The sequence below is a fragment of the Calliphora vicina genome, chromosome 4 (genome assembly GCF_958450345.1).
Source record: "Calliphora vicina chromosome 4, idCalVici1.1, whole genome shotgun sequence".
Lineage (NCBI taxonomy): Eukaryota > Metazoa > Arthropoda > Insecta > Diptera > Calliphoridae > Calliphora > Calliphora vicina.
Window position 1 is genome coordinate 40,823,167 of NC_088783.1, and position 24,750 is coordinate 40,847,916.

At 27.4% G+C, this 24,750-nt stretch overlaps 1 protein-coding gene across 1 annotated transcript; it reads right to left on the bottom strand.

Moving 5' to 3' along the window:
• Positions 1-5,058: 5,058 nt before the first annotated feature.
• On the bottom strand, positions 5,059-12,707 carry obst-A (obstructor-A). Its single transcript, XM_065508604.1, has 4 exons — positions 12,521-12,707; positions 7,178-7,372; positions 6,904-7,107; positions 5,059-6,833 (listed from the first exon to the last, which is right to left on the bottom strand). The coding sequence occupies exons 1-4, from the start codon at positions 12,573-12,575 to the stop codon at positions 6,577-6,579; spliced, it is 711 nt and encodes a 236-aa protein (XP_065364676.1). The 5' UTR covers positions 12,576-12,707; the 3' UTR covers positions 5,059-6,576.
• Positions 12,708-24,750: the final 12,043 nt, after the last annotated feature.

The following is a 24,750-nucleotide window of genomic DNA, read 5'->3' on the forward strand; positions in this document are numbered from 1 at the left end:
ACTGAGTTTTTTCTAGAAAAGTGCCTACTGTGACGATATTTACCATGTGATAGTAAAAATACTTAGTAAGTATTTAAGAAACATACGGGTTTATACAAATATGCTACTTTTTCGTGGATCGGTGATTTGCCTTTTTAGAATTTTTTACTAAAACCAATTTTTTTTTTAAATTGGCCAAGTTTGGATTGAACTCGGGGGTGGTACGTCCGCTTAAGTGAGCAAAATTTTTCTTTACACTTTTCGGGTCATATAAAAATTCTATATAATCCCGAAGAATTTTCAAAAGAAAAAATACAGTGGTTGACAAAACAATGGAAACTTTTCTATATATTCCATATGTAGCCAAAAATTTAAAATATTTTTTTAAAATAAATTTTTTTTTTTTTAGTATTTTATTTGTATAGTTTTATTTATATAAATTAACTGAAAAACAAACAACATAATTAATTATATTCTGAAAAAAGGGAACAAAATTAAAAAAATTCAATATTTCGCTACTGATAAAACAATGGAAACTTTTAAACTTCTGCAAGAAAGATGTGTAAAACGAAAATAATATTTAAAAGAACGATGTAAAAAGCATCCTGTTTACAGTTATTTTATTTTTAAATTCTGGTAATTTTTCACAATTTATTTTTCTAAGTTTTTCGCATAATTGCTTTTTTTCAAAGTTAACGATAATGACTAAAGTTAAGATTTGTGAAGACTTAAAAAATAAAATAATTAACGATTTTAAAGCTGGTTTAAAACAAAAAAGTATCTGTGACAAATATTCAAAAAATAAATCAGCAGTTTCAAAAATTATAAAGAAATTTCGTGAGACCGGTTCTGTAAAAACTCAACATTTGTAAGACTACTCCTAAACAAGATAATTTAATAGCGATAGAGTTCAAGAAATTCCCAAAAATAACTCCTCGAGAGGTTGTTAATAGCCTAAAATTAGAAATAAGTACCCGAACAGTTAGTCGCAGGCAAATTGCTATCATCCTGTGAAAAAACCACTCATTTCTAAAAAGAACCGTTCTGCTCGTCTACAATTTGCCAGGGATCATTTAAACTGGTCGATACTGAAATGGAATACTGTCCTCTTTTCCGACGAATCCAAAGACAATTTAAGAGGCAGTGATGGGAGAACATTTGTAAGACGACCAAAGGGAAAAAGATTAGATCCAAAGTACACAAATAAGACTGTAAAGTTTGGCGGTGGCAATATTATGGTGTGGAGATGTTTTTCAGGGCAAGGTATGGGCCCAATTCATATTATAAAAGGTACAATGACAGTTATAGGATACAGAACCATATTAAAAGATGTTATGTATCCATACGCTGAGGAAAATATGCCCCTAGTTTGGAGATTACAACACGACAACGACCCGAAACACACCTCTAGGGTTGTAACCCAGTGGTTACAATCCAACGAGGTACGTGTTTTGAAGCGGCCTGCCAAATCGCCAGATCTCAATCCCATAGAAAATCTATTTGAAATTGTAGATCGTAAAATAAGGACCCAAAATTACACCAGGAAGGAAGATTTATCGGAGGCGGTTATAAGGGAATGGCAAAATATTTCAAAGGAGACCATTGACTCTTTAATTGGTTCAATGCATCGTCGATGTGTAGCAGTTATAAAAAATAAGGGATACCCAACAAAATATTGAGTTATTGCAAAGTTTAGACCATATTTGTTAAAATGATACCCAAGTTTCCATTGTTTTGTCAATGCCGTAATAAAGAAATCTTTTAATTTTGTTTTCTCATTTTTAGAATTTAATTAATTATGTCCTTTGTTTTTTGTTAAATTAAGTTAATAAAATACTACAAAAATGTTAAAATTTTTTAAAAAATTATTTCAGATTTTACGACACTAATGAATTATTTGGAAAAGTTTCCATTGTTTCGTCAACCACTGGATTTTTTGGGAAAAAACGTAATAATACGGCCCTTTTTACAAGTTCCAACTTTGGATGCGTATAACTATTTATAGGGAAGAGATAACTGTTCGCAAGTTATTTATATTTTATTTAGAATTTTATCACGAATATAGCTAATATTTTAAAAATAAATTTCGACCCTCCATAGGCCTGCCATATCTAAAAAAACATAAAAAGATCGAGCAAAATTAAAAAAAATAAATCAATAAACCTGAATATCTCTTCAACTAATAGAGATAACCTACACTTGTAAGCATATTTATATTAAAAATCAACTCGAAAACACCTCATCTCAAACCATGTGAAATTTCGTAAAAATATCTCCAATAGTTCCCAAGATACCGAATTTTTTCCAAAAAAAAAAAAGTTTTTCAACCACAGTGTGACGCTTTGTTGGCACAAAATGTTCAAAGCCTACTCTCCTCAAAGACGTAACTCAGTTGTCAGAAACTTAAGTGGTGAGAATGTATTTGTAGAAAAAAACTATGTAAAAACAAAAACAACACTCGTATGTGTAATTATTTTGAGTAATTTTTTGTTTGAGTTTTTTTCTAGTTTCCGCTCTATGTTTCTCTATGGTTCAAAGCATAGAGAAAATATAAATAAAGCGGAAACTAGAAAAAAACTCAAACAAAAATATACTCAAAAAAGTTAAACATACAATTGTTGTTTTTGTTTTCACATGAGCTTTTTGACAGGAGAGTTTCCGATCAAAGAAATAAGTTTAAAAATTATTAAATTTGTTTATGAAGTCGAAAACAAAATTTCGTTACTATGACGAAGTGAATGAAATAAAAATATGGGGTAATTGATTGATCACAGTTTTGATTAATCATACATGTTGATTAATCGATTAATTGATTAATCAGAAACTATGATTGTACGCACATTCTACTTTTTAATCGTCTAAATCCGTTTGAATATGTGATAAAATCGCAACACTGTGATCATTATGTAAGCAACAACACTGTAAACTGTTGCAGTGGGCTTTGTTTACTTTTTAAATGTGCATTTATGAATGTATGTAAGTAAGTACGTACGTATGCATCAAATTTACATTCGCCTTAAAATATGCAGCAAAATTTTAGTTAAACTTGGTTACCTCGCATTTTATAGCATTACATTAAGTTTGTGTCTCAAGTCTTTCGTTTTATACATTTATGATTATCAAAATCAAAGTTAACAATGACAATTTTGTATGGAAATGTGCGTTGAAAATCGTTTGTAATTTTATTAATCGTTTATAAATATAGATGTTACACATTGTATGTAATAGTTCATATATATTATACTTGAAAATAAATTTATACGACTATTAGCTTTACTTTAAATCGAAAAATGTTATTCAATTGAATATAGAATATATATTTTTTCCTCGATTATTCGAATGACAACTTTAGTATTAAAACACAATGCGTAGCGGATCAAGTTCATATGGATGAACCTCACATAGATGTATTTTATTTAACAATTTCTTTTGGATTATGTTCCTCTGTTCTATCACATTTCTGTTTAATTTCTATTAACAGATTTACGCCAAAATTGTATTTACAAGATTTAAATTTTAAAAATATTGATTGAAAATATTGATCATATAATAAGTCGTCCTTCATTTTGGTTATAAGTGAAAATTAATAGGATAAAACAAATTTATGTTGAATTTTGTTTTTATAGCTAAATTTTTAAGTGATTTGTGCTCGATAAAGTGATTTTCTTAAGAATATGTTATATGGTAGCTATGGTGAATTATGTAAACAAACAATTTTAAAAAGTGATTTATTATATCCTTCACGATGAGTGGCAAGGGCAGGCACAGATCCCTGGGCAAGGGTATATGTATATAAATTTGTCATTCTGTAATTCAAAATTTTTCATTTGCGAAAAAAAAAATTTTTACCATAACATATTTTTCAATAATATAATATTTTTACGTTTTAACCTTTTCAAAACGTTGGTTTATTTCCTTTAAATAAACCGGATACTTTTGATTGCAAATAAAAGCCGTTTAGTAGTTTGAAAATTGTAACAACTCTTTATTTATTTAAAAATGTACAACAACAGAATTAAATAGTCACTCAATGTTTTTTTATACACACTTTATAATGTACACGAATTCACAATACACTTTAAGGCACTCAGTTGATGTTTATTCGAAAAGCGTCTCTGATAAACTAACTAACGACTGCAACCTCTGCCACTATTTATAACACTGCCATCTGCACTCTATATTGCTCTTTAACTGTCTAGAGCTTTCTAATACATACGCCATCTGTGGTGTACATTCTACAATGTTCTTTAACTGAATAATCGAATTCGAATATACGGTCGCAGCAAACAGCGTTGCCATACTTACGATCAATGGTCAACTGAAAGCTTTTATTCAATGTTAATAATGCCCACAGATATGTCACAGTTGCTATTACAGCACTGCTATTTGAAAGCATTATTCTACTTTTAAATCAGCCGTTAAAATCGTTATATTTGAATTCAAGTACAATTTCGTAACAATATTTTCAGAGAAAAAATTATCAATCTTATCATAATATCCTCAAAATTTCGACCTGCACTTTGCTCACAAGGTTTCCATGGGCAGGCAGCCAATCAGACGTACGGTCATCGTTAAATTCACTCACATAAAAAAGTGTCAAACTATGGTTTTAACGTTTCAAAATATTTGATATAAAAGTCATCGAAAATCAAAGGTTTGGTTTGTTGACTATGAAAATACTAAAATTAATTTAAAAATTAAAAAAAAGTTACTAAGTTGATCGGCTGTTTATTTGTATATAACGCGAATGTGAACGAATCTCAATAAAAATTACTATTTGAGAGACGAAAACTTCTATCAATTTCACGTTAAATGTGACAGTTGAAGAAATTCTCATTTAAAAAGTGTGTAGATTAAATAAAAAAATATCCCAAATGTTATTACACTCATAATGTGTATGGAAAAAATGAATTTTCTTTCAGAGCAATCACACAAATAAATTTACAAATCTAACTTGTTCTCTCTCTCTATGCCTATCACGGATTTAAAAGTACCGAACAGTTACAGCAGTGTCCCGAATTGGTGTTTTTATCCATCCAAACATATCTCAATACCAAACTTATACAATTGATACATATATTGATTTAAATTTTGTTTTTTTTTATTTAAAAAATTGTATCTTAAAAAACTATGTATTTATGTAAATTAAGTTAAACTTATGTATTTGTATAGATGGGATAATATTGAGACTGTGAGGAAAATATTTCAATTATAGATAAAGAAGAAATATAGTAGATATAAAGTTAGAAAGGAAAAATAGGTAGAAGAGTTCAATAAAAATAAAAGAGGAAGTTTCAGAGAAGGAAATGGTGTCAATAATTTAGAAATTTAAAATTATGAAAAGAAACATTTTTTTTTTTGTGAAAGTAGGATAAGTAAAATATAAAGTTTTAAGAAAAATGTTGTCCGAAAGGACATTAAGAAAAACTAGATAGATTTTAATAAATGAAAACATTAAAAGAAGAAGGAATAAAAGAGATAGATCTCAAAAAATTAAGATATAAAAGGAAATAGTTTATAGAATAGAAGTAAGATGAAAGTCAGAATCTTAATAGAGTAAAAACAAAAGATTGAAACATTTTCAAATAGTAAGAAAGTAAGACAGAAAAATAGATGAAGAATTAAACAAAAGATTTCTGAATAGACGAATAAGATCGGATCTAATATGAAATGGAGTAAATGAAAATTTAGTTTAAAGTTTCAAATAGTAGAGAGAAGATAGTGAAAAAATTAAGATTTCATAACAGATTAAAGTAGAGTTCAGAATAAACAATTAAATATCAGATTTAATATGAAATTAGTTAAAATAATTTAAGGATATTCTAAAGAAAAGAGAATTTAAAGAAACTAGTAAAAAATATGAAGTAAAGTTAAGGAAAGATGACAACTTAGGCAGGAATAGAGAAAAGTTTATAAGAGAAACAGAGAAAGTATAGCAAAAAGAGGAAATAGTAGAATAGTTAAATACAAAGTGAAACGGAATAAGAAAAAAGGAACACAGTTTAAAGATAAAGATCAAAAATTACAGTTAAAAAGAAAAGTAATGAAATACTTAAAGTTTTAGCAGAAAGTTTTTTAAATAAAGAAGAACTCCGGGAAGTTCAAAGTTATAGTATAAAGTGTAAAAAGAGCCAATAAAAATAGAGATCAGTTTAGATAGTTTTTAAGGAAGTAAAGCAGATGAAAAGATAAAGACAGTTAGAATGTTAATTTTAAATAGTTTAATGATATTTTTTGTTGTTTTAAATATTTACAAAAGTTTCAAAACAAATGTTTACACAAGCTTTGACTTTTACAAAAACATCTTAATCAGTCAGAGCACAATTCAAACCATAGTATTAAAAGGATTGAATTTCGTTTAAAAAAGAAGTTATGACATTATATAAAAAAAGTACATATAATTAAAATATTTTCAATTGAAGATTGAAAACAACCTAAATGAGTTTTGAATAGATGTTGAACAAGGATGTTTTCAGTTTTGTTCAACCATTATAAACTATAGGAATAACCTAAATGACTACTAGAATTTGTTTTAAAAAAAATTAAACAGCTTAAAACTCTTCTATAAGAGAGTAAATGTTTTCGAAAAGAAATCACTTAGTTTTTCTTATCATCAGCATCCTTGTACCAGTCTTCACAACCGGGAACATTTTCGGGAGCATCGCACATTTCACTTTCGTCATTGTAAACTTCACCGGTTTGACAGCCCAAATCACGGGGATCTTCACCGTTCAAGCAAACGTAGAACTTTTGGCAATCGGTGGGATGGGGATATCTGGGATGAGTGACAACTTGGCCGCGTTTATCGGTCTTGGCTTGGTCCTTGGGGCATTCAAAACCGCTGGAAGATTTCTCTGTTAAAAAAGATAAAAAACAGTGTTAGTTTTTTGATGATTATACAAAGTTATCTTCAATAATAATTACTTATGACAGCACCACAGTTTTCACGTTTAGCAGTATCGGGCCATACACAGGTACCGCTGTATTCATCGAAGTGCAAGCCAACAGTACATTTCATTTCGATGGCATCACCATCAATGCAATTGTAGAAAATGTTGCAGACACTTTCATCGGGATGGGCAAAGAAACCATGTTTACGTGGGCAGAATTTGCTGGATTTAGGTTCCTCTGTAAATAATGAAAAGAAGGATAAATTTTTGTTTTCTGTCAAAGTGTTTTTTTTTTTTTTGTAACTTACGTAATTCAACACGATCACCACAGTCTACATTGAAGGGTTGATCACATTTGTTGAGCTTGCGGTTCAAGGGATCGAATACCAAACCATCGGGACATAATTTCTCTTTGGCAACACCATCATCACATTCATAGTATTTATCACATTGAATTTCATGTTCGAATTGTCCATTGGGTTTGGGACATTGGTAAGCAGCGCCTAGAAATTAAATAAATAAAGGAAACAATTTTAATATCATTTATATTGAAAGTAAATTTATTAAAATAGTGTTAAAAATAAAACCTTGATTTTTGTTTTAAATATTTTTCAGTTTTTTAATCGGACACATTTGAAATATATTAAATTTGAATTAAGAATTAATTCTTGTTTGCCTCCAATATAATATGAGTTAACAACTCATCAGCGCAAAAGTGGTGTCCTGTCCTTGTAATACCAACTATCAATACTAAAGTGGGTAAGCTACCTTTTGGTATTGAAAGGCAGATGGAGCTGAACAAAAGTGGTGTAAGTTGAATATACCACTAAATAAATAGATTGGAGTTACACCACTTTTACGATTACAGCCTAATATAGTCTCCATATATAAAAAAATTTACTTTATGAAACTTATTTCCAGCCCACTGTATACCACATTCAAATCTATGCAAAAAAATTTTACTTTTATTACGTCTAACTCTACTACACCACACTTCCATACAGTGCAGTTTAATAACCTCAGGCATTCCATTTCAACAGCAGCATACCACTCTCATTTAAACAGAGAAAAGCCCAGGAAAACATTAAAAAAATGTAGAAAACTAAAAAAATAATTGTGGCAGAAAAATGTAAAAAATTGCATAAATTACACGCTTTAACGCGAATCGCGAAACAAGCCAAATCAAGCCAAGCCCCAATTTATACCAACGATGACTAATAATTCCGCTTTGGCATTAATAAATAAATAAACTAGGTAACTGAATTGCTTATGGTTATTTTTCTATTTAATTACTTGTTTATTAGCACATACAACAAACATACTTAACAAACAATTATTTATTTATATTATTTTAATGTTGAACTTTAAAGGTGGGTTTTTGTTGTTAGCAAATCATGAAACTGCATACTTCAAATTGCATAATATGACAATTTGAAATAATAAAAAAAAAATAAAGCTTAAACCAGAAATCAATACAGCAACTCAAACAATATTTTGAACAAATGAAATATGCACTCGTACAAGACGTGTTTTAATATCTATAGATTTCTTAAAATTTGCTCAATAGTTGGTGGCTTGTTGTTAGGTACAGAATGTGTTGTATAGAGGAAAGATACCAGCCAGACCTGCCAGAGACACACGTTTTTTTTTCTGCAACCAGTTTCAAAATGTTAAAATTTTTAACGTGATAAAACGTTACTTGAACTATGATATTTAAGTTAAATGGCAAATGAAAAAAAAAAATACAACTCAGCAACTAATACCAACTGGTATGCAACAATATTTATTGCAGAATTTTAAAACTAGTAGGTAATTAAATCTAATAAAAAAAATACAAACTTTTACTATTTGTTTTTAATTTCTTATTAACATTAAATTAACTTTAATATTCATTTGTCTTTTACAATTTATTTTTTGAATATTAAACAATGGTTTTTGATTTTTTTTTGTTTGTTTGATATCTTATTTTAAGCTGTCTTTAATCTTTTACACATTTGAGGCCAATGTCAATTTAATTAACATAAATTTCTTTATGTGATTTTTGTTATATTCAGAAAAAAAAATTCAAGTTCATTATTAAGAAATTTGTTTTTGTGTTGATTTGTAAACAAAATTATCATAAATAGTTTAATTTGAATGTAATAAAAAAATCTAGTTTCGCAAAAGGCCGAAATTCAAGGAAATATATTTAAAAGGCTTTTAAATTTAGAATAGTTTAGGCGAATTTAAAGTAAATTAGGCCTAATTTCTCAATATTTGTTTAGGGCATTTTCAGACCACAATACTGAGTATTAATACTTGTCATTTTTTGATTTTCAAAATCTTTTTATTTTCATATATAACCGATACATGTATTTATAAATACAAATAAATAAAAGAAAAATAAAGTTTGCAGAAAAATACCCATCAACTAAAAAATAAAAAAATATTTTTATACTATCGTTTAACAAAAAATTTATTTATTGACATACCGAATGATTTCAATAATATTTTAATTTTGAAATGTAGAATTGTCGTCTCTAACTACCATAGAATAAAATATACATAGAAGCGTTACTGAGAGACAAAAAACATAAAGGTAGGGTCACACATGACAAATATTTGACGAAAAAGACGTAACCACTAAATAAAATATATTTGAATTCTTTTATTTATTCCAAAAACTTATTTTACTTTGGATGATTCAAAACAAAAAAATTAGTTTTATTTTATTTGATGCTGTTTGATCTTACAAAACAATTGTAAGAGTAAACACGTCAAACTAATTTGTGCTAAAAAAAGTGGTTACGAATATTTGCCATCTGTGACCCCTACCTTAACTATTGCAACAACAAAATATATGTAAACCAATGTATTTTGTTGTTGGGTCAGCCATAATACTTGGGAGAGAGCAATATATTTTACTCTCAGTTGCGCCTCTTTATGCTACTTCTCTTCTAAATTAACATTTAGCATAAATTGATATGCACAGAGAAAACAGTTTCGTAATAGCAACCGAATTTGTTGCCAATCGAATGATTCTGCCTTAGTGACCGAATTTCACAGTTGGGGCTACACAATTTTAGAAGTGGTAATAAAAGTTTTGTTGCTTCAACCGAAATTCTTCTTTGTCCACTGATTATCTGTAGCTAGAACCGTAAAATTCTATATGTGCAACCGAATCATTCGATTGGCAACAAAAAGTCTGCCATTCAGGAATGGAGAGTTGAAATATTGTTCGTTATCATTTGCCACCATATTTAAAAACGGTTATTAAAGATAGCCACTGATAGTTCATATAATTGTTTTTGAATCATAAATTTAAATGTTAACGGGAACTAAGCATTTTACCGGTTGAACCGATTTTATTCATTTTATGTCAAATTTTAAATATCGGACAGTTGGACATTCAGTTTTACAATTTTTTGTTTTGACCGATTTTATCTCTTTTCTGATAGACAGAGAATATTAGGTTCTTTCCCCTAGATGCTATTATGCCTTCCAATAGTCAGACAGGCTGACATAGTAAGGACCCAGAATATATACTTTTGTGGGTCTAATTTCTACAATCTTCATTTACAACCACAAAAAGCATCGTTTTTTTTTTAAAAAAAATACTTTTTCACCAAAAAAAAACCAACAATAGGGGTTTTCACCAAAAATCGATTTTTTAAAAGAAAATCAGTTTTCTACTAAATATTAAACAAAACCCGGCTTTTGATCCAAAAATTTTTAAATTTTTTATTAAGTTTTCCAAATTTTGTTTATTAAAAAAAAAATTTGTATTCAAGACGGCACAAAATACTTAAAAACGTTAAAATACTAGTTTTAGTATAAATGAAAACTTTAGGATTTGGGTATGAATATTTTATAGTAAGAATTCTATTCGATATATTTCTAAAATACCCATTTACCGTTAAAACTCTATATTTCAAGAAGTGATTTTTTTAAGAAAAAAATTAAATCAACATTTACTTATGCAAAATGATGATTTTAAAGATAAACCTTTCCCATTTTGTAATTTTAATGCCGAAATTAATAAAACGGGGAAAGTAATTTTGTTTTTTTTTTTATAAAAATAACAATTGAGGAGCCGCAGAACAAAAGGTACTTTTTCGAATTTTTTTACAAATTGATTTTTTGGTATTTTTATAATATTTGGGTTGAAATCTTCTAGAAATAATAAATTTCCCAAAATTTCTAAATTTTCAAAAAAGTACATTTTGTTCTGTGGCTCCTCAATTATTATATTTTTACAATGTCATATATTTTATTAGCTTTTGGGCACTAGAAAAGTGATATATAGTTGTTTTTGTAACCGATGCATTGTATTTTAAGACAATTCATTAAGAAGTTGGGCTTCAAAATTTGCCAATTTTCAAAAGTTTGCTTAATCGCATTTAGGTGGAATTATCTTTCGGAAGCAGGCACAAATTTTGTATGAATCTTAGGAAATTGTTAAACAGTTGCCCATTATTGGGGGAAAAATACTTAAAAACTAAAATTCCCAGAACACATCCCAGTAACGAAGCCCTAAATATGACTCTAGTCTTCTCAAAGTTAGACTTCTAAAAATTTAAATTTATTATTTTTATTTTTTTGGAATTATTTATAATTTAATTTAAAATAACGAAAATTTTATGTAATTAGTTAAATATTTTTATATATTTTGAAATAAATTTGCATTAACATTTTTTATAAAATATAATTTAATGCGAAATTTTATGAAAAAGAAAATAAATATTTAGTTTGTTTTAAAAATTTTGTAGTTTTAATCAAAGAAAATTTTTAAAATTTTGAACTTTAAAATTTGGAAAAAAAATTTAAAGTTTTCTCGATTTTGAAAGTATTTTTAAATATAATAAAAGTAAAAATCTTATTTTTTTTAAAAAATTTAATCTATAACTTATTTTTTAATAAAAATTAATATTGGTCGATACTAAATATATTTGAATTAAATTTTCAATTAATATAAATCTGTGGACTTTTGACAAAACAACTTAAGTGGAATTTTAAAATTTTTCAGGAGAACGAAAAAAACTGTTGAACTGATCGATAATTATTTATATTATTTGTCCTTAAATAAATTTTGAAAGCTCTCAAAGAATTATACCAAGCTCTCGAAATACCAAGGCGAAATAATAAAATAATTATCGATCAATTCAACAGTTTTTTTTGCTCTCCTGAAAAAATTTTAAAATTCCACTTAAGTTGTTTTGTCAAAAGTCCACAGATTTATATTATATATTAAATTTCAAAAAAAATAAGACTTTTACTTTTATTATATTTAAAAATACTTTCAAAATCGTGAAAACTTAACTTTTTTTTTCGAAATTTTTAAGTTCAAAATTTTCAAAATTTTTTGAATACAAAGTACAAAATTTTTAAAACAAACTAAATATTTATTTTCTTTTTCATAAAATTTCGCATTAAATTATATTTTATAAAAAATAAAAAATGGAAATTTATTTCAAAATATAAAAAAATTAAAATATTTAACTAATTACATATTTAAAAACAAATTTTATTACAACTTCTTGTTAACTTTAGTATTACAAAGTTTCGTTACAGTTTTCCTTTTATGGTTTTATCTTTAGTCACTCTTTTTTTTTATCACACAACTTTTATAAAAAAAGAAAAATAATAAATTAATTAATTAAAACAACACTCACTTGCGTTGGCAATACACAAAGCGGCAACGATGGCACACACTACAAATTGCCTCATTTTAATTGATTTTATTTGTATTTTTATATATATTTTTTTTAAAATTAATAATAAATCCTTAAAATTAATAGATTTATTTTAAACACTAGTAGTGGATTTTCAGTTTAAGCGACTAAACTGAGTGGTAGTTAAACTTAAACTATCGTCCAAACGAAAAAGCCTCTTACTTTTGAAGACTAAATTTTGTGCGCTGCCAACTACCATTTGCTGGCTTTTTTCTGTTGTTGTTGTGTCTGTGGCTGTTGCTGTTTCATGGATTCGGGTGTAAGTTGCTGAGGTGCGCGTGCGCTTAATGAAAACCACAAATACCGGGTTTAATTATCTGCTCTGCTGTTGTCAGTCACTATTGCCGCTGTTCAGCTTTAAGTACATATTGCGGTTTTGTTATTGTTTTTTCTACTTCAGCCGCTGTTGCTGCTGCTGCTGCTGCTTCTGCAGATATTGTTGATGTTTTTGAGCCTGGTTTAATAACAAGAAAATTATTTAGAAAGAGACAAAGAAGTGAACAATGAAAACAACAAAATTGTTTGTATGTATGTTGAAAATTTCAATATTGAAATAAGAAGAAAGATAAAAAAATAAAATAACAAATTCTGCAAAATAAACGTAAAGGTGTGTTGTGTTTGTAAATGCTAAATAATTGATCAGTATCAAAAATACTTGCACACACTGGTTATATGTGAGTTTTATTTGGAACAAATTTTAATATTTATTTTATTCAAAAACATCGATTTGTAACATTCATAAATTATTGTGTTTCAGTTTCGTTTTCATATCTAAGCCACAGGCATAATATTAATATTTTAATTATATTTTATTGTTTAAGTCTTAATTAATAAGTAAGGATTTAAGCTTGTTCAAAAATCGTTTATTTAAATTAATTTTATAAAGCCTAAATACATAAATCAAAATCAAGAAATTATTAGTTACATAAAATACTTAAATACCTATTTGAACATAACTATTTATGTGAAATAAAAACTTATTATTCTTTTCACATATAACATAGGTGTGTCAGAAATGAAAATAAATAACAATTCTCAAAATCTATGTAAATTTTTCATATATCCACTGAGTAAAAGTAAACATGTTTGAATACACTAATATGATCATGACATTTTTAATAACTTCTTCCATAACATCCAACATTCATTGGACACTTATTTGACTTTAAACTCATTACAAAACATTTAATCAGAACTTCGAATTAATTCAATTTCTGCTTAATTCATTAAAATCTTAATTCAGAATTAAAAATGTCAGTAATTTAGTCTATGAAACCATTACCAACAAACAAATTCTTTTGCTTCATTCAAAGGCTTTAATTTGAAAATAATTCATTCATTATAGTATTCATTCAATCTTTAAATTTTTGTTTTTATAGTTCAAATTTAATGAAAATATTTTGTCTTCATTCAATTTTGTTTTTCATTTAATCATTTTCAAAATGAATTGAACATAGTAAAGGCCTACGGAAAGTTGATTTTAACATACAGACGGTCAGGCGGACATATCTATATCGGGTCCGCTATCAATTATATAACGGTTTAGAATACATATACTTTATGGAGAGAAATTTAATAAAGATATTTTGTAATGGATTTGTGATAAAGGAAACTTGAAGTTACAATAACCCCCATTATCACAATATATAGTTATGTTTTAACTTAAAGTTAATGTTATGAAATTGCATTAAATTTTTAAGTTCAAAATTCCGAAATTTGTCTCAAATGAAAATTAAATTATTTTTTATTTATTATTTATCATAATTTAGAAATTATTTTGACAGCTTTAAAATATTTTCAAAGTTATTTTCGAATTTCGAATATAATATTAGGTAAGTTCGAATTTTCTAAGAGAAAAAAACCGAAGAATAACTATCGGGTTTCAGTTTTAAATTATGAAACCCACAGTTTCGGTTAAAATCCAACACTAAACGCTATCAATTATATATCAATTATAATTAAGCCTATGAACTACATAGAAATTGAATTAAGAATTAATTCCTTCGAATATTTCACAGTAATTTAAGAAACTGGTGATCCATAATTTTTTGGATAAAAAATCATTTTATTTTTCAAAATGATCTCTTTTGAGCTCTATATACTTTGTTCAACATATCTCCAATTTTTGTATCCCTTCCAAAAAATAAGATTTGTCGAGGTCATCAAAATACGTATTTGTTTGTGAGATGATTTCATCGTTGGAGTCAAAATCTAGTGATTAGGGTGGATGAGGGAGCAATTCGAAGCCGAATTCATGGATTTTTGCCGTGGAAACTGCAACATGTGTGCACCCTTTTGTGCCCCCGATTGTGAGCAAACGCGTCAGCTATTTTGCGGAAAGCTTCTCATACCGCAGTGATCATTAAAAATTTTGCTTTCGCAATCTCTCGTACTTTCAATCTCGGATCGGCCAACATCATATTGTGAATTTTTCAATTGATTCGGGTGAGAGACCTAAACTGGGTGTCCAGAACTTTCGTCATCTTCCGCGTTTGTACGGCCAAAACGAAATTCAGTAAACCACTTTTTACCATTGAAATTTATGGTGCAGAGTTCCCATAGTATTTATCAAGCTTAGCCATGGTTTTTACTTTCACGTAATTCACTTTTTTCCAATTTCTCCTCAATCACACAAACTAAATGACCCAGCTTGTTCAAATTTTCAGTTAAGTGGCGGAAAATTAAAAAAGTCATGGACTTATTGACCCACCTTCGTATTTTCAAAATAATGAATCACCAGACTTCACTTAGATATTTAACGGATAAAGAAAGAATAATAGTGATTTGTCAAATTTCTTTAGTAAGTTTCGAAACTAAAATTCGGTTGTTTATTAAAAATAAAAAAAATACAAAATATTATCGAAAACATTATATAACAAATCGAGTTATGTATGTGTATTTTGTGGGATAACGAAAAAACTTTTCTTATTTCTGTACAAGCTTGGCAGATAGTTTTTTTTTAAATCTTCCAAAATAACAGATAAAATTCGACGTCACATTTCACATATAAAGAATCCCCGAAAGTTGAATTCCTACGAAATTGCTATAATTTAAATTCATACTTAGTCATTCCAATTGATTCAAGAAAGAGAGAAATAAAGCAATTGTAGATTCAATAATTAGCTTCATAGCTTCGAATTAATTAATTAATTAAATTTGAGCTTAATTCACTAAAATTTTAATTCGGATTTAAAAATGTCATTCATTCATTCCATAAATCCATTCCTAATTATTTAGCTTCATTCAAAGGCCTTTATTCAAAAGAGACTTCATTCATCATTGAATTAATTAATAATGGAATTAATTCATAACAGAATTTATTAATTTTTTGAATGATTAAATTTTTGTTAATTCATATGTACACCATTTCCAATTGTATTTCAGAAATTTCTAAATGTATTTCAGAAATTTCTAATTATATTTCAGAAAATTCCAATTGAATTACAGAAAATTCCAATTATATTTCAGAATTTTCCAATTATATTTCAGAATTTTCTAATTGAATTTCAGAATATTCCAGTTATGTTTCAGAATTTTCCATTTATATATCAGAAATTTCTAATTGTATTTCAGAAATTTCCATTTGTATTTCAGAATTTTTAATTTATACTTAAAAGGTTTCTAATTGTATTTCAGAATTTTCCAATTATTTTTCAGAAATTTCCTTTTGTATTTCAGAAAATTCCAATAGTAATACCAATGTAAATTTCTGAAAAACAATTGGAAAATTCTGAAATACAATTAGAAACTTTTTAAGTATAAATTAAAATTTCTGAAATACAAATAGAAATTTCTGAAATACAATTAGAAATTTTTGAAATACAAATGGAAAATTCTGAAATATAATTGGAAAATGCTGAAATATAAATGGAAAAATCTGAAATATAATTGGAAATTTCTGTTATTCAATTGGAATTTTCTGAAATATAATTAGAAATTTCTGAAATACAATTAGAAATTTCTGAAATACAATTTGAAATGGTGTAATACAAATGGAATAAAAATATGTTTTCTTCATTCAGTTTTGTTGTTTGTTTTACAAAATGAACTGAAAAAAAAATTACTTAAGTCTTTTTGTAATAGATTCGAATTTAAGAAAAAATGAATCATTAAATACATTTTAAAATCTATTTTGTAATTGATTAGAATTCAAGACAATTTTAATGATTTAATAAGGAATTATGTCTATAGAGAATTAATTCTCAATACATTTAAAGTACAAAGGAATTAAGGAATGAATTCTCAAAGGAATGAATTCAATACATATTAAGTACAAAGGAATTAAGCCTATGAATTAATACATAATGATTTCTTTAACGTAATGGGTAAGAGAAGGAATTAATTTTTATTTCGAAAATGGTATTAAGAATTAATTCTTTCGAACCTTTGATTTGAGGTCATAAAAAATTACTGAAATATAAATTAATTTTGAGCTAAACATAAATATTTATATGCAGGGGATACTTAAAAATAATCCCAAAAAATGTCTGCCAAAGCGTTATTATATCTCTAATATGAAAATTACAAAAACGGAGTGTCAAACTTATCCTCATGGAATAGGCTATTATAGTAAGGACTTGACATCTTGTTATTAGATTCCTAACGACGCCATTTTTTTTCATGTCGAAAAGCTTTCTAATGTATGAGGAAATAGTTTGTCTGAATGATTTTGAAATATCTTAAACTCTTTTATTAATTAATTAAAGCAGCCAAAACACTGTTCCCATTGCATCAACTAACTAACTACTTCACTTTTATAAGTTTGTTTACACATGTAGAAGTCCAAGTGAAGAAATGAAATTGTGTGTATGTGAAATATTTACAAATGCTTCATAATATTTTATGAAAATCACGTAAGTCCAACCAAGTAATAAGTCCTTTATTACTAAGCACTTTAAGCACTAAGTTTTTTTATTTAGGAGTGTATGATGATGTCTTGTCGTCACTTTGTTTATTTAAGATCTTTTGCGATATAAATATAAAACCACATAATACTCGTTTGAATTTCTGTTTAAACTCTTTTAAAAAACTACCTCGTAATTGTTATGATTTTTTTGTTTCTTTCTTTCATTCATTTAATATTATTATCATTCAAGCTCGGAGCATGACAATTGAGTTTAAATGTCATTTCGTTGGTATTAAGTGTTTGTTACTAAATTGAATTAAATGCATTTAATAAAGTTTCCTACACATGAAATTAGTTTCTTCAATAGACCAGCAAAAAGAAAGAGATTTCTTTCCCTTCATTTCTATTACCAATGATAGCTAATTTCATTTACGATTTATATCTGAAATGCGTATGGCATTTTGTATAAGTTTTTTCAAATGTATTCGTTTAATTTCATTTTGGTTTCTTTGTAAAGTATTTAGTTTTTTTAATACAATTTATATGTTTTCTTATATAATGTTTAATGTGGGTTTGCAAAGTGTTTAAAATACTAAGTCTGGAACAAAGAAAGCTAAAACATTTTGTGGGAGCCATTGCAGTTATAAATAACCAGAGCTGTTCCCTGAACCTTTCTAATTGGTAATAAAAATGTGCTCGCATTAACTTCTTAATGAGAATTCATAAGAAATAATAAAGTTTCATCTTAATTATGGAGATTTTACCAAGTCCTTTTGTTTTAAATGTAAAAAATGTGCCAAATTTAAGAGGCCGTAAAATCAAAAATTGAGTCATTTTTGCAAACACGTTTGTTTACATTTTGTTTTGGCCAACTTTGAAAATGTTCGAACTTGCAACGATTCAGGTCACTGTTGATAACCAAAGTTTGTTGATCACAAATTTTTTTTTTTACATTCGAACTGTATCCACAAATAATTTTCATATTTTATTTAAATAGTTTTTTCTTTCACTTCTAACAGTCAGTGCATGAATAATGAATCATATCAGGTGGCACTAGAATAAAGTGCATAATAACAAGTGCAATTTTAAAGAACTATCATTTTATGCCCACGTAATTAAAATGCAAATAAAAATACACAAAATAAAGATGGAAAAATACTTCATTATGAAATACGTGCTAGGAATTTATTTTTGTCTTAATAACTATCAGATTAAAAACACTCAGTGGTTGATATTGTCGGAATAATATTAAGAATATGTACGTACATATACACATTATTTAGGTTCTAATATATTAATATGTACAGTGGTAATGAAAATTATGTATTTATGTCAAAAGAAAGTTTTTAACAAACATTTCAGTATATTTATAAACAATTAAGACACTGTATACATTTATCGTAACCTAAAACACTATAATAATACGTGGACTATAAGAATAGACTCTTAAGCGTTTAATCAGATAGAAATTTTTGGAAATTAATACTTAAAAATTTATTTATTTTTATTTAAAAATATATTTTTCTATAGATATAAATTTCAAATATTACAGATAATTTTTGATATTAAACTGAACTTGTCAAAAATTTTATGGATTTTCATTTGTACAACTCTGATAAGTTAGCGCCACTATTTAGACTCGCAAACGGAGTTGAACGGAGTTCTTTTGTTTACTTTTATTTATTTTATCTATTTATGTATATAAAAATGAAATGGTCCATGTATATTATCGCATCACGTGAGAACGGCTAGAGCGATTTGGGTTATTTTTTAATTCGATTAGAAATTTTCTGTTTGTAAAGAAAAAAAATTAAAAAATTCCAGGTAAAACTCGGAAATTTAAAGTTTTTAATATATTGCCTCCATTTCACTTCTTAATAAGATACATTTTTTTGAGAAACTTTAAGAGCTAACAATACTGCCTCCTTTTCACTACTCAAGAAATTTCGGTATAATTATATTCATTTATTATAACCTTCACCTTCGTGAGAAGTTTGTCATTCCGTTTGTAATTTCCACAATATAATATTCCGACCCTATAAAGTATATATATTCTGGATCCTTATAGATAGCGGAGTCGATTAAGCCATGTCTGTCTGTTGAAATCAACTTTCCAAAGCCCCAAAATAACTTATATACACGATTCATACATTAATACATTGCTATTTAAAATCGGTCTACAAATGGCTGAGATATAAGGAAAAATCCAGGAAAACCCTCGATTTTTGACCTATATCTGGTCAAGATTAATATAGACAATATGGATATCTAATGATTATATTTTGAAGACCTTTGCAATGGCGTATATAAGACATACTATGGTCTTGGACCTACAATGGGTCAAAATTGGAAAAAATATTTTTAACCCGATTTTTTTTCGCTAAAAAAAAAATTAAAAAAAAACAAATTTAAAAAAAATTGTATTTTGAAGTATAAATTAGTGAAAGGTGTATAAGATTCGGAAAAGCCGAATATAGCTCTATTACTTGTTCTTCCCTTCACTTTCGTGAGAAGGGTATATACAGGTAAGCCTCCATTTACGCGGTACTTTATTTACGCGAATTCGATATAACGCGAACTCAAATTAGCAACCATTTTTTCAAATACGCGACTTTTTTTACACGATTTTTATATAACGCGTCAACAAACAATCAGAAACGAAAAAACACAAGCGAATAACAGATTTCTTTGATCTCTTTTACGTATTATGCTAGGTATACACGTTACGATAAGTCGTATAAGTATGAAATTAGTAACGTGTATCATGTTGTTGTACTAACGAAGTATGAAAATCAAAAATTTTTGATTTTTGTGATATTTTTATTACTTGTCATTTTTTTCAAAGGAAATAGTACGATTTGTAGTAACGTCTATCACAAAATCGTACTTCAACTCATACTACGAGTAGTACGAAAAATAGTATCGTGTATACCCAGCATTAGAATATTTTGTTTTTTTAATTGAGATTTTTTCCTTAATTTTCGATAAGAAATATTTTTTTTAGTTGAGTTTTTTACTTTTGTTTTAAGTAAGTTTTTAAAAGTACAAATAAAATAAGTTTACTTAAAGTATATATCGTTGCCTTAAATGCAAACGGACGTAACTATATTTTTATTGTTTTTACAGGATACGTTATAAAATCAATAATAATTATTTAATCAATCAATCAAATACTCGATTTTGAATTTTTGTGTAGTTACGTCCGCTTTCATTTAAGGTGACGATATGTATGTATGTACATATGTGTTTTCTATTTAACGCGAATTTTAGGTCCCAATTTCTTTTTTGTTATGTGACTGATGTATTGTTTTACGCGATATACAAATTATTGGCCCCACAAAAGCATTGCGTTCTAAATTAGAACCTCTTTTTACGCGAATTTGATTTACACGCTATTTTTTTGGGCCCAACAAACCGCGTAAATGGAGGCCTACCTGTATAAGTTTGTCATTCAGTTTGTAATTTCCACAATATAATTTTACGAACCTATAAAGTGTAAGTATATATATTCTGGATCCTTATAGATAGCGGAGTCGATTAAGCCATGTCTGTCTGTCCGTCTGTCTGTTGAAATCAATTTTCTGAAGACCCCAGATATCTTCGAGATCCAAATCTTCAATAATTCTGTCAGACATGCTTTCGAGAAGTTTCCTATTTAAAAATCTGCAAAATCGGTCCACAAATGGCTGAGATATGAGGAAAAAACCAGGACAACCTCGATTTTTTTACCTATTTTTGACCTACATATATCTGGATTACTAAGTCATTAATATAGACAATATGGATATCTAATGATATATATTTCAAAGACCTTTGCAACGACGTATATAAGACCATAGTAAGTTGGACCTACAATGGTTCAAAATCGGAACAAATATTTTTTAATCCAAATTTTTTTTCCCAAAAAAAAAATTTAAAAAACCAAAAAAATTTTAAGATTAAAAAAAAATTTGATATTTAAAAAAAATTAAATAACAATTAAAACAAATAAATTTCCCAAAAAAGATTCGGCACAGCCGAATATACATATCTCTCTTACTTGGTAATAATGTTTCTTTAAAAACTCTGTAAATTAATCATTTTCATTATTTACTGTTTAACAATGTGTAGTTGTTAAAGAACGCATGTATAGTTTTCCTGATTATGATATCGTATACTTTCTCGGCAAAATATCAGTATCTGCTCTTTATTTTGAAATGATGAATTCCATTTAGGGTTCCTAATTTCCCGGACTTTTTTCATTCCCAGGAGGAAATTTAAAAATCGTTTCATTCCCGGGAACTTTTTAATACTAAATTAAACCAAAAACCAGACAATTTTTTCGAATAAATCGACTTATAATTTTTCCATGGTTTTAAAAGAAGTATTAAATAACTACATATATTTGGTTGTACAATGTTGGTCCAGCCTTTATAAGGGTTTCTAATTTAATAGTGGCATTTGATCGGTATTGACACAGTTTTAATCTCTAAACAAATTTGTCCATCGAAACGAATGTAAATATTGTAACTTTTAGAAGAAAACTTATGAAGAAATTCCCGAAAATTCCCGACAAACATTTCCCGAAAATTAACAAAAAATTATTCCCTTGAATTCCCAGGAAATTTTTCCCGCGTATGAACCTTAATTCCATTCCAAAATGTACCCTATTATACCTATGCTAAACATAGGGTACATATCAAAAACCACCTTTAAATTTAATTTTGAAAAACCTTTTAAGTTTTTATTTTCTCAGCTTTGTCTGTCAATATTCATTTCAAATTAATGAAGTCTAGTAAAAGACGACTACTAAGCGTGCGTGCATCTTCCAGCAGAGACAGCAACACAAAATAAAAAAACACCAACATCATCATGATCATTATAAATTGATGCATATTTACAAATATGTATAGCAACAATACAAAACAAAAAAACCTATAACTTTTACAGAAATTAGCTGATATAGTTAATAATTTTCAAGGTTTACAACTTGTACTCTCGTTTGGCAACCATAATACAACAAATGTTACAAATACACAGGTAAAAATATATACATACATTTGTATATACTGAGGTACATGAACTTAACTTTAAAGTGTGTAAAAATGTGCATAATCCAAAAACTAAAAAAAAAATATTGGGATCGAATATGTTTATTTAATTTCAAAAACCTTTACCTAAAAACTTTACACCTATGCATAAATACGAGTATATTTCTTATACGATCATAGCTATATGAATACTCGTCTGTGTTGTACTCGTTAAGATTTAATTAAATATATCATTAATATTTAAAATTTTAAAATGTATATATTCATAACAAACAAACAACATCCAAATTATGTCTGAGTGGGGGTATAAAGCCGCGCTCTATACAAACACACTAAACAACAATTAATATTTCATATTTTGCATGGTACAATTTCAATATTGATAGATGATCGATGCAGAAATGTTCATGATCGATTAGTTGCTTTGATTGATCAATACAAAAAAGTATCATTTACACAATTGTGTAAACAACAAATCTTTCCCTAGGTTATTTTATGTAATTTCTTTGATATAAGTTTTGGTGTAAATATCACAAATTTCATGACTTTGAATAAATGAATAGTATGTAAATGTTTAGTTTATTTATAGAAGTTTTAAAGAAGCCAGCTATTCACAAGATTTTGTATTACTTATTTCCTTCCTACTTCTCATTAACAAATAAATTATCATAAAATGTTTAATGAAATATGTATAATGATTGACGTTGGCGTAATATTTTTGTTTTTATTTCTATTCTGCTTTTTGCGTAAATGTCGTCTATAGATTTTAGCATTTTTAATTTTCTGTTTTAAATTAGCATCTGTTTAACTTAGAATATTCTTAGTATTCGCGAGATGTCGCTTTATATAAACACATTTTTTCACAAAACTTGTTTACTGTACCCTACAATAAGCAATTTAAAAAATATAAAATAATACAACGAAATGTTTAAAACAAAAATATCACAAAAAATTAAAATCTATACGAAAAAAAAAACTATATAAAAGTATCATAAGAAGAAAGTTACAATTTTCCGTTAGTCTTGAATTTTGAAAAGTTTCTCCAACTCCATTTGGTAACTAAAAAAAAGTGACTTAGATTGCCCTTCTCCACCAGTTTATGCTCGAGTTCTTTTTGGGACCTTTTATACCCTCCACCACACACAAGTGGTGAATGAGGGTATATATAAGTTTGTCATTCCGTGTGTAACATTGAGAAATATTCATCTGAGACCCAACAAAGTATATATTTTCTTGACCCTTATGAAATTCTAACTCGATTGTGCCATGTCCGTCTGTCTGTGTAAAACTTGTTCACATCCAAATTACAAAATTGGTAGACTTGCAAAAATTATGTTTATTGTTTGGTATTGAAAATCAGCAAAATCGGTTCTGTAGAACCAGAGCTATGAACCAAAATGTGAGACAAACTAAAAAAAAATTACAATTTTCACATATTTTTGGTTATTTGTGTAAATATATTGCAGATAATACCATAAAGGTAGACAGACATGTTATATATCAATGGATAGAGGATTTTGTCTACTTTTCAAAAATGTACATAACTTTTGACAATTAAAAAATTCATGGAATACTTTTTTGAAAAATATGACAAAAAATGCTTTTTATTGAATTTTGCATAGATACAAATTTTTCAAATTGAAATAAAATTTTATCGGAAATTTTATCGGGCTTATCGGAACCCTTTACAAGATAATTAAGAACTTATTGGGCCATCTAAAATAGGTTACTATATTTTGATATCGAGTATGCGATTTGAGAATTTTTGCCCTAAAGTTGAATTTTACATAAAAAATAGGCATTTTTTTAATGGACCTGATCCCGTCGGTATCAAAAATTATAAATGTTTTTTTCATTTAAAATATTTGGCGTAAAGTTAGATTTCAAAAAGTACAAATTCATTATACATCCTCTTAGAAATTTTTTAGATAACTTAAAAAGAATAAAAGTACTTTTTTCCAAAAAAAATTGCGAAAAATCGCCTTTTTAATTTTTTTAAATACATATATAGATCTATAGATCAAATCGGGGAATATTTGGAACCGCGGTCACCAAAAAACTGGAGTAGGGTGGGAAAAAATGTTGAAAATTAAATTTTCAAATCGAATATCTCCTAAGCTATAAGAGATAATTGATAGCTATGATTTATGTAGTGCTCGACGAAGAGATTCTATATGTGTAATTTTTTTTTCGGAACACAAACGAAGAAATAGGATCATTTTAAAAATTGAACATACCCGAGGTGTCCAACTTTGGGAACCCCTGGTCCCGCTCCTGGTGGGCTCATGAGGTCC